The following is a 14,898-nucleotide window of genomic DNA, read 5'->3' on the forward strand; positions in this document are numbered from 1 at the left end:
GAACTCAATAAATATTGAATGAATGAAAGGCTAAATGAATGGGTGAGCAAATGATATGGAAGGGCCAAAGAAGAGTCAGAAAGCCTGAATGTTGGGTGTGGATGTCTGGAAGAAAGGCAGGAAGTGGAAGCAGATTAAGAGATGTAGGGAAATAGGAAGATCTATTTCAGATAATTTGAGTTTGGGACAACCATGGAGCAATCGTGCAGGTAAGTCCAATAAGCAGCTGTAAATGTATGTGTGGATATACCACAGAAAAGACAACAATATCCAACAGGAATAAGAAACTGTGCTTTGACTAAGCATGAGCGAATGTTTGTGCCCCCCCCCAAATTCATATGTTAAAATCCTAACTGCCAATGTGATGGTATAGGAGGTGGGACCTTTGGGTGATGATTAGGGCTCCACCCTCATGCATGGGATTAGTGCCCTTATAAAAGAGACTCCAGAGAGCTCCCCTCAGCCCTCCCACCGTGTGAGAACACAGCAAGAAGACTGCCGTCTACAAGCCAAGAAGTGGGTTTTCACCAGGCACCAAATCTGCCAGCACATTGATGCTGGACTTCCCAGCCTCCTGAACTGTGAAATATAAATATTTATTGTTTAAGTCACCCAGTGTATGGTATTTTTGATATAGCAGCCCAAGCAGATTAAGACAGCATGAAAACTTGATTTTAAAATAAGCCTTCATTGGATATTACTCATCTCTATTTACAAAATCTCTGCTACTTGGAATAGTTGTCACTACGAGGGTTAGAATTAATGTTAGGATACAGGCAGGGCTAAACATCCTCTTTGGGCACAGTTCCATCATTATCTGAAAAACTGTGGGAGAACGTAAAGGCACACAAACCAGCATCTAGAGTCTTCAAGGTTAAGGGTGTGTGAATATAAGGCTGGGATATGCTGGGCCGTCAACCAGCATTGGTAAGAAGCTCTCCGGCAACCCAGTGTTGTTATGCTATGCTTTTTCTTCTTTCTCCCTTTCTCTGCTCACCTCCCTCAATGAGTACTTCATCTATCTTGTCTCAGCCTTTCTGCTATGTTCGCTCAAATACCCCTTTCTCTCTAAGTTTCTCGAACCAAATTATTTTTCTCCTGCCACATGTTATCAACCTGAGTATTTCTCTAGTAACCTCTTTCAACTTGTCTTTAGAACCTTTCTCATCATGTCTATCCTCTCTCCCCTCCCTTTCACAGGTACACCGCAGTGGTCATGCCAGTTCACTACCAACATGGCACAGGACAGAGCTCCTGTCGGCGCGTGACCCTCATGATCACGGCTGTCTGGGTGCTGGCCTTTGCTGTGTCTTGCCCTCTCCTCTTTGGCTTCAACACCACAGGTAACAATGACGGCCCCACTTCCAATAGCGGCGTGATTCACAGCACATCTGAATGGTTGTGAGTGGTGCTCTGACCCCTGGTCAATGTAATCAAATGAGGATGCTATAGACTGCAAAGCGTTGGCCTTTATTGATTACAAATAAAATAGAAAACAAAACCTCTTCAATTAATGGCACAGGAATAATGTTCTGCCCCAATTAACGAAAAGTCTGCTTACTCCTATTTTGAAAGAAAAGCCATTGTATTCATTTGAAGAAATGTGTCAGTTAAAAAACTATGCTATATGAATAATTCAGGTGAAGTTTACTAACGAAAAGATGGTAATTCGTAATGGATTTACAATGCAAAATAACATATCATGAAAGCCCTGGAGTAGGGTATACAGTTCTAACTTTTTATTCAATAAAAATCATTTCTGGTGTTTGGGAACTAGGATGAATTCCTAAATTACTGGAGGATGTATTTTATATATTTTAGTATACAAAAATTTTGGCCATGGTGCTTGGCACATGGTACATCTTCTATTGGATGGATGGATGGATGGATGGATGGATGGGTGGATGGACAAATGGATGAACAATGTGTATATCTGAGTTGTCTGGGATTTTAGATATGACACCAATCCAAACTGACACCTCACAGTGCCTTCAGTGTCTGTTCCATGACCATCTTTCAGCCTCAAGAATTTCATGTGTTCAATGGAAAGTATTAGCACATATAGTATAGTTACAGAGTGTTCACTAAGAGAGAACTGATTGACTCATGTTCTAGTGTTCATCTGGATTTCTTATTTTCTCCATTTGAGTTGATTCATTCAATTCCTGCTATGTTCCAGGTTCATGAATTGCTGGTATATATGTACAAGTCACGTAGCTGTGTACTTATGTATATACAGATATATTATATGTAACACATTACATATAAATACAGGAAAATCTTAACTTATATATAGTCTTCAAAGAGTCATTTGCTGGTCAATTATTTAGAAGTCAAAATACATTTAGGAAGACAGAGGCTCTGGAGTCAGAAAAATCTAGATTCAAACTCCAGTTCGGCTGCTTAACAGCTGCGTCTGCTTGAACAAGTTACTTAACTTTTCTAAGTTAAGCTTCCTTGTTGATAAATTTGGGATAACAATATAGCACAGCATAAACTTGAACAAAATCAAGTATGTGGACTAGGTCTATGTATTTAGTTAGGAAGTTTTCAATATTTATTTTTATATATGGCCTCCTACAAGTAAGTCCAGCAACTTCATCTCTAAAATTATATGTTAGGTTGAACTCTTTGTAATAGATGACATCTTACTGCATGTGTCATATGTCTTTACTTATTACTGTTCAGGGTTGTAATCAAACCATGCGTATCTTTATACGTGATTCAGGGTGAATTTTGACTCCCTATAATTTTCATTGACTCTAGAATCTAAGCCTACATATGTTATAACTCCACTCTACCTCCTTCACAGAGTTCTTTTACAAGTAAGTGAGGATTCAATTGGGATAACATACATAGATGTGCCAAACACATATCACCTGCTCAAGGTTAGGCTTGTTTCTCTGCTGCATTAGAGGTTAAGTAGCCAAGTTATCCAACAAAGATGTGCCTGGTTAACTCAGGGTGTTCCTAAAATACGTTGTTATTGTCTTTGCGTTACTCTTTAATGCTTCCCATTATCGGTCACCAATGTCACGTTATAAACACAAACATGCGTGTGCACGCACATGCACCAAGGCGACATTCTCTAACACGACAGTAGAAGCTGACTCTGGCGCTCAAATACCATTTCAATGAGTCTAAATGTGCTTTGGGGGTTAGTCCGATAACTAAGCCACCTTCTATATCCATGTTTCTATGAGAAAATGCCTTCTAAGTTGGAATTTGTAGTATGGGCCACTTCCTACCACTGCTAGACCAAGGCAATCCTTAACCCGGCCAGCAGCAAAGCCCCACCAACTTTTGCTGGGCCGAGTGATTCCTCTTCCTCATTCTTAGAGGCTGGCAGGGGCGGTCTTTCTCATGTGCACGCGTGGGCGCACACACACACACACACACACACACACACACACACACACACACACACCTGGTAACACTTAGTCAAAATCTGACGTTAGACAGAGTTCCCAGTTAAAGTCAACATATAAAGTGAAGAAGAATGAGGACCTAATGCAGTGTTGTTGCCACCAGTGAGATCATTGTTTCAGAAACAAAACTCAGAAAAATCTTTCCAAAAGGATTTTCAAATATAGAATTGAGAAGGCAAAAAATGCTCATGACTTACCACGTATAGGCTCACTTCTTTCTCACCTCTCTCTCTCTCTCTCTCTTACTTTTAAATTTATTAATTAGGCTACAGTAGGCTCTCCACGTATTCATGTATTGTGCTCGTGTCAGGTCCATTGTAAAAGGCCAGTAGATACTAGCTAGTGTTATTGTTGTTATTATTATTATGTATTAGAAAATGTTCCTGTGCCTCAAAATTTAACTATGCCCCTGCTCCAAGGGATATCTAAACAGTGGTAGTCCTTGCTCTGCTCTCAGGGAATTCGCAAGCAGGACTCAAGGCAGAGAAGCCCCACTGGCCTTCTCTGCCTCAGTCTGACCTTCACAGCAAAGCTTCATTATCTTGATAGATGTGGGTTTCTCCAGCACCTCTTACAGCTCTAAGGAATTTCCCAAGTTCATTCAAAAGCCCAATATAAATGACTTCTCTCGGCCATTTTTTTCTACTCCTCCTGCGAGAAGGAGAAAAGGGCAGGATACTGCCAGCAACACCTGATATTGGCAGTGGCTGGACTTTCATGAGGTGCAACACAAAACAGAACTTTCTGGCAGGGCTCTTCTTTTAAGGAAATGGGCTGCCACGTGGGACTCTGAATTGTCAGAGAACGTAACGTAGAGGAAAGTTGAACTTCAGGTTCTTCTATCTTGGAATTGCTCTTACTGCCCGAAAAAGAGTGACATGCATGTCTGGATGCACACATAAAGCAGCATCTTGGGTCACAGAGAGTTCCAGGACTGTGGGGCCTGGCTGATCCGTGTTGCCCCAGGTCCCAGCAGAGATCCAGCAGTCAGGAGCCAAATATCACATCATCAACAGCCCCTGATGGCAGCAGAGGATGGAGTGTTAGTACTAGAGGAAACCTGAAAGACCCCTGACTCTTTTATTTTACAGATAAGAAAAATAACTAGTATTTAAATTTCTGTTAAATCAGATAGCTATTGGGTTATTAAAAATTCCAGAATGGATAAGCAATAGCTGGTGACCAGGGTTTAAGAAACTTTCAAGGGCAGAAGAACTTAAAGTTGAGAAAGGCCTACCAACTGACTTAATTTTCCTCTGAAACAAAGAAATGGAGGAGGGCTATTTAGATTTTAGCAATAGAACGCCTCACCTGGCTTTCAGAACCCCGCAACTGGGGGTAGGGGGACTTGGTTGAGAAGAACAAAGAGAATACTAGGCTCATCCTCGATCAAATTCATTAAGATCTCCTGTCTTTGGAAACAAATTGAGGACAAATCCTTCAATGAGCTAGAAGTTCATGAATCTCTCAACTCAACTTGCTTTTGACTTTGCCATTCACATGACTGGGGGACTCAAGTTCCCAGGCTAGCCCACGAAAGATATTTAGTGTATCACCGCGCACAGCGCCTTGAATACAGCGGGTGCTCTGTAAACTTGTGTTGAATGAGTCCTCATCATCATTCTTTCCTCCTTAGCTGTTGAGATTAGTTGGGGTAAACATCCCAGTCTCGGAGGATGGGGGGTAGCCTCCTGGCCTTCCCTATTCTGCTCCAGCTAGTGACTGCTGATGGGCTCATGGAAAATGTTCATCTGTACAGTTTGCTCATTTATTCATCATTCATGTATTCGTTCATTCAATAACTGTTATGCTGACAGCATACTACCCTTTCAGTTAAATAATCAAGACAAAGCACCTCATCTCCTGGGGAAGCCTAGCTCCTGGGGGCCTCACTGCCCTCACCACCTCCTCAGGACTCAGCAGAGAGAAGCTTTCAGAATTGCCGTGTGTGGTGTTTCACTCTGCACTGCCCACAGGACACACACCCAGGCCAGGCCTGGCGGAGGCTGGGGCAGGGCCCCACTCACTGCCCAACCGCCTCCAGCATCACTCTGCCTGCTGACAGGCCTCACGGGGCGCATAACGTGGAGAAATTCTGGGAGAGGCTGCAAAACTCTAAGGACAGGCAGCAGTTTCTTAGGTAGGGAAGGAAGGAAGGGATGACAATGCAGGTTCAGGGACTGTATACTGAAGATCATTGATCAGCCATTTCGAAATAGCTGTGTGCTCTCTCTTCACTCTGTTTCTCATACATATCCTTTCAATATTTCAACGTTTCAATATTTCAATGCTTTTAATGGAAAAATAAATACCTGCACATGATAAAACATAAGGTATAATGAGGTATATATACAGACTTACCTGTACGTCTCCCTTCTACCCTAGATTGCCAGTCCTCCTGTCCCCTCCCTAGAAGTGAACACCCATATTCTTAAAAGATAATGCTCGGGACTTCCCTGGAGATCCAGTGGTTAAGACTCCGAGCTTCCACTGCAGGGCTCACGGGTTCAATCCCTGGTCAGGGAACTAAGACCCCGCACGCCACGCTTGAAGCAAGTGCATACACACACCCGTGCATGGACACATGTGAGTGTGTGTGTGTGTCCATGTTTACACAGATGGAAGCATACTATACCCACTCTGGCTCCTGGCTTTTTAAATGTAGTAGTTAATATATAAAATATAGAGGTCAGCCTCCCAAAGCCCAGAGGAGGATAGAGAAAGGTAGATGGTATATCTGCAGAGACGCATGGGGACTATCTAGCACACCAAGGATGGTGACAAGACGAATGGGGGGAAAGTGACCCTGCCACCCCTCTGACCCCCTCTCACTACAAAATGTGCTGAGGTACCTCCTCATTAGAGGAGGCATTTCAATCATAGTCAGACGCTGACAGCAGGGGAGCTGACGGCAGGGGAGGGGTGATCACTGCCAGCGTGGCTCCTTACAGATTCAGAAAGACCGCCAGCCGCCACCCTATCCTTACTCCCAACCCCACTCCCCTAGAAGACCAGAAGATGCCATTGTTTTGGGGGACCACTGTTCAGAGTTTTATGAGCCATTTCCTAAAAGATGATGATATAGGCTTTGGTGAGATGACATTAATTTTACCTGAATTTTACCCCGCTACCAAGAGAATCAGAGAATTGGGAGTAGCTCATAAAGATTCTGGTGGAAGTGCCGTCATTAAAAGGCCTGACTGAGCACTGAATACATGCTTTCTTGTTCATTTTGTTTTAATTCTTAGCTGTTGCTCCCTTCTCTCCCCCACACATATTGTTCCCTATAAGTCTCTCTCCAAATTTTCATTCCAAGTGATACCTTCCCTTTCAAGTTCAAAGAGCTCGGAGGAAGTATATAATAAATAATAGTAAAGAATAAATAATAATAATAGTTACCATTTCATCTCACAACCACTACATGAGACAATATTTTTGTCCTTCTTTTGCAGACCATGAAACTGAGGCTTGGCATAGCTAAGTAACATGCCCAAGGTCACACAGTTAGTAAATGGAGACCTGGGTCTCCCACTTCAGGCTGCCTGGCCTCTACCTACCTCCGTAGACCAAGAAGCAGAATGAGGGGCCCATGTGGCCACGGCCCTCTCCCCACCAGTTCACATCTGAGGCTGCATCTTCCGAGGCCAGAGTTTGGGCTGGAGAATGCCCATCCCTTTATTAAGATTGGCTGGATGTGCCAACACCTGTTGCTGACAGGACAAAGTGCAAATTTGTCGTGCCCCAATAGTAGAGGGAGGTGGAGAGTCAAAATCATAGAAAGAACATTGATTTTGGGGTCAAAATGACTGGAGGAACACATCCAGGCTGTGTGATGTTAGGTCACTTACTGAATAGCTCTGAGCCTTAGTATGCTCGTCTGAGAATAGAGACGGTAATGGCACCTGCCTACATCATGTTGCACATTTATTAGGTAAGATAATGTGTCTAAAGCCCTTGGAATCACCTGGAAGATATTAGTTTCCTTCCACTTTCTTTTTCAAGATGGGGCAAGTTGTAGGCCTTACTCTGGCTACTGGAGGGATCTCAACATCTGCTAGTGAAGAAGACAAAGTTGCAGGGCCCCCCAAGGAGGAAGGGCAGGAGCGTTTCAGGACATAAAGCAAGGATGTGCCTCGATTCACATTGCCCACGATGACAGTAGGTTTACTGGCCCTTTTCCCATCTCAACCCTGAGCAGTACTGGGATTCGCCGAGAAATAGACTTGCCTGTATTCAGCCACCACCTGCCCGACAACTCAGATTCAAAACCGGGGACCTGGCATTCTCAGCAAAGAAGCCTTCCTCCTTTCTTTCATTGCATGCAACAATCCTCTGATGCCTCCACACAGGCAGGCCCTTTTCTGGGGGCCGCCCCCCCTCCTGGGAGCCTCTGCTCTGTTGCTCTGTGACACCCCACGACCCCCGCCTCCCAGGCCGCGTTCCTCTGTGATGCTTAGCGCAGCATACGGAAGGGATCGTCTGTCTGTCTAGATTGGGAGCTCCTTCAAGGGAGGACACTGTGTCTTATTCATCTTTGCAGCCCCATTGTAGAGCAGTGTCTGGCATGTGATCATTGGTAAATTTTTGTTTTAGTGAACTGTGTGTGACATCGGGATGAATTAGACCTCCTACTCTCAGCGAGAGGACGACGTAGGTGTCTGACACGGCGCCCTCACGAGTTAACAATCAGGCCATGTGTGCTAACTGCACAGTAAAGGGCTGTGGGGCACAAAGGAAGTAAGAGTCGCTCCTGACTGAGAAAATCAAGCAAGGAAGCCTCCACGGAGGAGGCAGCACATAGACCAGGACATGATGAGGGAGTAGGTGGGACAGGCCAGGGCTTCTCGAAGCTCCACTGTGGATTCGATGGTGGAGACACCACACATGATGTGAGGTCATATTTTGTGCTCCCCACCGAGGTCCCATCCTTGGCCAACTACTTTGCTCTCTCCCCTTCTCTCACTCACAGGAGACCCCAGCATCTGCTCCATCTCCAACCCTGACTTTGTCCTCTACTCTTCAGTGGTGTCCTTCTACCTGCCCTTTGGAGTGACTGTCCTCGTCTATGCCAGGATCTACGTGGTGTTGAGACAGAGGAGACGGAAACGAATCCTCACTCGACAGAACAGTCAATGCATCAGCGTCAGGCCCGGCTTCCCCCAACAGGTAAGCACCCTGGAGGGGCAGAAGGAAGACAACACCCAGCCCCGTGGCCTCCAGCCTTGTGTCCAGCAGTGCATGCTTTTGCCTGTTCTGCCACATCGGGGACCCACATCTGATACCCACCTTTTAATCTGCAGATATTGGCTAGGCTTTAAAGGTAGGAAATCCAATCTCAAAAGTGCACTGATAGTCTTCCCTAGAGCACACTTGACTTAGCAAGATGATAAGATAGCTTCTGGGCTTCTTCTGCTCCCCTTCAAAGTCTTTCATTGTCCCTAAATGGCCAGCTGTTCAGATGTCACACAGATATGAAGTTTTAATGTGGTAGCTTTACCATTCGCTGATGTCGGGTTTCCAGGAATGACTTTTTGGCCAGATCATTACATCAGGAATCACTGGGGGGTCCATTGAAACTTCTTGTCCTTTCTAGATCTGCCTCTGTGTTGAGGCACTAACCAGCTGAGGGAATGGGAGATGCTGATGACACATTTTACTAGGTCTTTCAAGGCTCTGAAAAGGAAAGTCACTGAAATCTTCTGATTGCTTGGGCTGTGAATTCTGCTCATTCCAGTGTCTGGCACATGCTTCAAGGTGTACTTGAAGCATGAATGGATGAATACCAATCACTTGCAATCTTCTAGGGAAGAGACAGCAGGAATATTATACAGCCTCTGCCTTCATGTAGCTTAGAATCTTAGACAAGCCGATAAAACACACCTCCACCCAAAATTAATGAGCAGCCCAACACTGACTGGGACATTTGCCAAATGTGAGATGAAGACAGCTAAGCATCTAAATATTAAATGCTGGAGAAGTTATAAAAAGATAAAGGTCAGTATGCTCCGGAAAGGCTTCATAGAGTAAGAATTGAGTTTGATGTTGAAGGAAGGTACACATTGGATGTCTAGATCAACCTATAACGACTTGAATGAGAATCAGAACCTCAAACTCAAAGTCCTAAGACTCGCGTAGAGCAAAAATATTGGCCCCTGTGAAATAGGAGGTCAAGATCCAAGACGGAGGATATGAACACACTGTATTCAAAGCATTGTCACCTATATGGTCCAACTATATAGCGCTTAACCCACAACTGTTTCTCCTTCAACCCACCCTAGTCTTCCTGGCTACGGTTGCACCCTATGTGACAGTTTTTCAATAAGGGCCAGATTTCCATCAGATGCCATGGGGAAAAATGGTGAGTAAGCCATGCCTTTGACTGTAGGAAAAGAATAAGAGACCCTTTCTCAAGACGTTGGCTTGACTTAATTCCGCTTCCACCCCAAAATCAAATTTAGCGCCAAGCTCACACTTGCATCTGTAATAAATAACAGATCTGAGACTCTGCCTGATTTGAGCTTCAGAATAGGCATTATCAAATAATATTCCAAAAGCATAGGACTGTTGAGGTAGATCCCAATGACCAGAGCCAATGACTCTTGGATGTGTTGTGAAGATACCATCCAGAACAACCTGCATTAGAGGAAACAGGGCATTGCTGAAACAGACATGGGCGGATCCAAGAAACGCCGAAAAGGGACACTAATGGGAAACCTTCAGGTGCCGTATTTGCCATTAAATATGGGGAAAAATGAGACAATTTCATAGTCACCCTGATTCTTATCCTTCCAATTCAAACCAGCCCCAAGAAAGCCAAGTGCTGCATGGAGCCTGAAGGTGTTAGATAAAAGACCAGTGTTCCTCTCCCTGAGCTCCACAGCCAAGTAAATATTAGGAATGAAGCTTCAAAAACCCATAACGATGAACGTCTAAGCTTTGTCTACTCTCCGTATAGTTAATTAACCACTTTTACACGGGCCGGATGTAGCTGTTACAGACTCTTGCTGTAAATGATTTTTTTTAATAGATGAGAGATTTAAAGTCCAAGAAGGCTCCAAGGCCAAAAGAAGGAAAATCGTTGACTACGGAGGAGAGATGGAAGAGTCAAGAAGCTAGCGTTGCCTGGAGTGTGGAGAATTAGGTTCTGTCCTGCCATCTGGGAATGGAGGGCTCTGCCAGGCAGATCCAACGCAATCCAATGTTTCTTCATGTCAGTCATGGAGCTGGTGATAAAAGTTTGCAGAGAGAGCTGAAAAGTACACTCATCAATATAGAATCTTGGAAGAATCACTTTCCTTCTACATGACTGAATTTCCAAATCTGTGAAACGGAGACAAGCTGTACTAGATCAGTGTTCTCAAATAGGAGATTTCATAAATTTTTTTTTTTTTTTTTGGCTGTGCTGGGTCTTCGTTGCTGTGTGAGCTTTCTCTAGCTGCAGCGAGCGGGGCCTACTCTTCGCTGTGGTGCATGGGCTTCTCATTGCAGTAGCTTCTCTTGTTGTGGAGCATGGGCCCTCAACGCACAGGCTTCAGTCGTTGCAGCACGCAGGCTCAGTAGTTGCGGCACGCGAGTCCTAGAGTGCAGGCTCAGTAGTTGTGGCGCATGGGCTTAATTGCTCCGCGGCAAATGGGATCTTCCCGGACCAGGGATCAAACCCATGTCCCCTGCATTGGCAGGTGAATTCTTAAGTTCTGCGCCACCAGGGAAGTCCCAAATCCGAGATTTCATAAGCACTCTCAAAAATTTGTCCCTAGTCCTTTAGTTTCAGAAATAATGCATCTTTTAGAAGATCACTAGATGCCAGCTCAATCATAAAATATAATCTTGGTTACAAATGGTCATTCAGGTAAAACATGGTATACTTACATTAATTATTAGAAAATTCCATCAAAATGAAAACCAAATTTAAAAAAAACTATGTTATGATAGAATTCCTACAAACACCTCTGTGGAGCACAGTTTTTAAAACACTAAATAATCTTGAAGCCCACTTACATTCATTCATTTATCCAACAATGTTTCTAAGTTTGTACAGTGTACCAGCCCTGTGTGTCTAGAAAACTATGATTCCTTGAACTAAGGAGAGACTAGTGAAAGTTCTTGGTTGTTGATGCTGACTAACTTACATAAAAAAGGAATTTACTGGAAGGATATCAAGTAGCTCAGACTCAACGAGAAGGCTGAAGAACAGCTTCAGAAGATGCTGTTCATGCCTAAGGAAGAATCTGGTTCAAATACCTGGGACACTGAACATTGACTGTCACCACCGCTAGATGAATTCTGAAGTCTCCCTGCTTCATGGGCTCTAATTCAAGGTTGTAGGTGCGAATCTCCAATTGGCTGGGCTTGGTTCAGGTACCAGAGTTCTAGCTGCCCAGTGGGGAGGTCGGGGAAAGTGAATATCTGGCTTTTATGGCTTTGGTAAGGGTGCTGGGGAGTCCTGCCTTCTACTCAAGATTGACACAGCATCTGACTTTTCAAACATGGAAAGAAGTTCAGACGTTGACACACACACGTCCTCCCAAAATACCAGAAACTTTCACATATCTTCAGTTTCCTACTCTCAGAGTCTGTTCATCCCAAACCTATTTCTTTTCATTTATTTTCTGTTTTACAAATGAGGCTCAGAGACATTTAATTAACTTGCCCAGGATGCATCAACTAAGTAGGAAGCTGAGATGAAAATCCTGGGTTTTTAAAACTTTTTATTATTGAAAATTTCAAAACTAAAAAAGTAGAAAGACAAATATAACTAAGCCTTCAGTAGTCATCAGCCAGCTCCAGCAATTATCAACTCATGGCCCCGTCTTCTTTCAACCACACTCCCACCTACATTCACACACCCCCACTGGATTGTTATGAAGCAAATTTCAAACATAACAACATTTCAGCCAAACATATTTCTCTAAGACTCTCTAAAGGATATGGGCTCTTTTCTAAAACACGTAACCACAATACCACATCACACTAAAAAATTTAATAATAATTCCCTACTATCATTAAATATCCAGTCAATGTTCACATTTCCCCAATTGTCTTACAGATTTTTTATAGTTGGTTTATTTGAATCAAAATTCAAATAAGACCCATACCTGGTAAGTGGTGGTGGTGTTGTCACTGCAATTTATTTGTTGAAGAAACTGAGTCATTTGTCTTATCGTTTCCCACTTTCCAGATTTTTCTGCTTACATCTCACTGGTGCCATTTAACATTTTCCTCTGTGTATCCAGGTCATTCTACCTTAAAAAGACCAGGCTATAATTCTATTCTGCCCTCCTCAAGGGATTATTGTGGTTCTCAAATGTTCTTTATGTGGTAGGTGCTTTTGAGTTGTAAAGGCGGAAGCAGATTTTGTTTACCTTAACTTCCCATGAGCCCACCACTCTCAGATGCACCCTCTGTAGGTTTCACACAATGACAGCTCCTTCTTCCTTCACTGCATTCTGTTTCCCTTTCAGGAACATTCAGAAGATAAACAATATCCCCAGAAATGTCAGGACCCTCTCTTGTTACACCTACAGCCCCTCTCCCCTGGTCAGACACACATGGAGCTGAAGCGCTACTACAGCATCTGCCAAGATACTGTCTTGGGAAGACCAGGCTTCCAAGAAGGGGAAGGAGAGTTGAAAAGGGAGGGGAGGACTCGGAACTCCCTCAGCCCCACCATGGCACCTAAGCTCAGCTTAGAGGTTCGAAAACTCAGTAATGGCAGGCTGTCGACATCCCTGAAGCTGGGCCCCCTGCAACCTCGGGGAGTGCCGCTGCGGGAGAAGAAGGCAACCCAGATGCTGGTCATGGTGCTTGGTGAGTCAGGTTAAGTTGGGATGGGTTGGATTACGTTGGGTTAGGTTGAGTTCAATGGAGCTGGTGGAGGATACTAAGGTAACCATATTTAACAGAAATTGGAAATCCAACGACTGTAATATTTATAAATGTTTATAATGTAAATGAAGAGTTTGTGAATAAATCTTAACTCTGGTGGAAATTCAAAACACCTAGACTGAAATTTATGAAACCGAACAAGTCACATAATTGAGCTGTGTTTCGTGTCTATCCCTTGGAATTATAATGGATAAATCAAATAATAAGTAAGATAATGATTCATTAAATCACCTAGCACATACTGGATATTTCCTACCTGCTTACCTATTTTAAAATATTAAGTGAAAAATGTGAGGATGCCAAAAGACTCCTGTCATATGGTATTATAACATCTAGATTATTTTAAATACAGAGAAAAAAAGACTGAAAATTAATTCACTCAGATGTCAAAAGTGATTGATTGTCTTTGTGTGGTGGGTGATTATTTCACTTCTTTCTACTTTTGCATATTTACCCAGTTTTCCATACTGTATAAAATCAGGGCTGGTTTTTATAGTAGAAAAATATAAATTTATTTAAATAAAGAAATTAAAAATTGATAAGTTGCGGTACCATACAGAGTTAGTGACGGTGAACATATCCTGTTCACTGTCACAGACAAGCCCCAAACTACTCATGTCTTAGGGACTTCTCATGTCCAGGGAACCTCTATGTTAATCCCTTCAACAAACTTAACTATATGAATTGCATCTTTAAGGTCTTTTTTCCTATCAGTACCTAGGAACATGTCTTGCATGGATAGACATAAAATAAATATTTGAATTGAATTGAGAAGTAGAAAAGACTAGCGAAGGACTATCTAAAGATCAAACCAGAAAACTGATTTAGGAGCAAAGGCTTGGGATGAATCAAAGATGTTAGCATCTAGTTTTCTCACCTAAAAAAAAAAAAAAAGTGACTAATCACACCTGCTTCATAGGGTTGGTGTAAAAATTAAAAGGGTATGTGAAACTTCCAGCGTAGTAGCCGCCGTAAAGTAGACAACTGTGACTCATTTCCATGTTACAACAAAGGAAGTAATCAAACCCCTGACCCAGTTTTTCTCTTCCTTTGCAACCTAGGGACCTTCATTGTCTGCTGGCTGCCCTTCTTCTTGACCCACATTCTCAATACCCACTGCCAAGCATGCCACGTGTCCCCAGAGCTCTACAGTGCCACCACGTGGCTGGGCTACGTGAACAGCGCCCTGAACCCTGTGATCTATACCACCTTCAACATCGAGTTCCGAAAAGCCTTCCTCAAGATCCTGTCTTGCTGAAGGAGGAGGGAAGACTCCCTGTGCCCACCTTTAGCTGCCAGGCCACCGGGCCACTGGCCAGGGCCTGCTCAAAACACAGTGCGATGTCTGCTGGCATGTGGCGGGAAGAAGATTCCCGAAGGCAAGATGTCCCTGAGTAGCAGATGTAACGAACTGCTTCCTCCAGAACAGACAGTTCTACCTCCCCAGCTAAACTCTGACTTCACTCTGGCAATCTTCAAGTCGTTCGGAGGCCCCCAAGTGATAAACAGTAATTCGGCGAGAAGATGATAGAACACGACTCCACACACAAACACAATTTTCATCAGAGGCATGATTCATTATAGC

General features: G+C 43.5%; 1 protein-coding gene across 2 annotated transcripts in view; it reads left to right on the forward strand.

Annotated features, from left to right (window-relative positions):
• Positions 1-14,571, forward strand: part of DRD3 (dopamine receptor D3) — a 36,279-nt gene extending 21,708 nt beyond the window's left edge. Inside the window, exons 3-7 of one of the 2 annotated variants that reach the window (XM_004317503.3) lie at positions 1,201-1,343; positions 8,398-8,594; positions 12,953-13,088; positions 13,188-13,235; positions 14,375-14,571. In XM_004317503.3, coding sequence (XP_004317551.3) covers positions 1,201-1,343; positions 8,398-8,594; positions 12,953-13,088; positions 13,188-13,235; positions 14,375-14,571 — 721 coding nt within the window. Of the gene's footprint in view, positions 1-1,200; positions 1,344-8,397; positions 8,595-12,952; positions 13,236-14,374 lie in introns of both variants that reach the window. The other variant, XM_004317502.4, reaches the window with a different exon arrangement.
• The last annotated feature ends 327 nt before the right edge of the window (positions 14,572-14,898 follow it).

The sequence above is a fragment of the Tursiops truncatus genome, chromosome 4, assembly GCF_011762595.2.
Source record: "Tursiops truncatus isolate mTurTru1 chromosome 4, mTurTru1.mat.Y, whole genome shotgun sequence".
Classification (NCBI taxonomy): Eukaryota; Metazoa; Chordata; class Mammalia; order Artiodactyla; family Delphinidae; genus Tursiops; species Tursiops truncatus.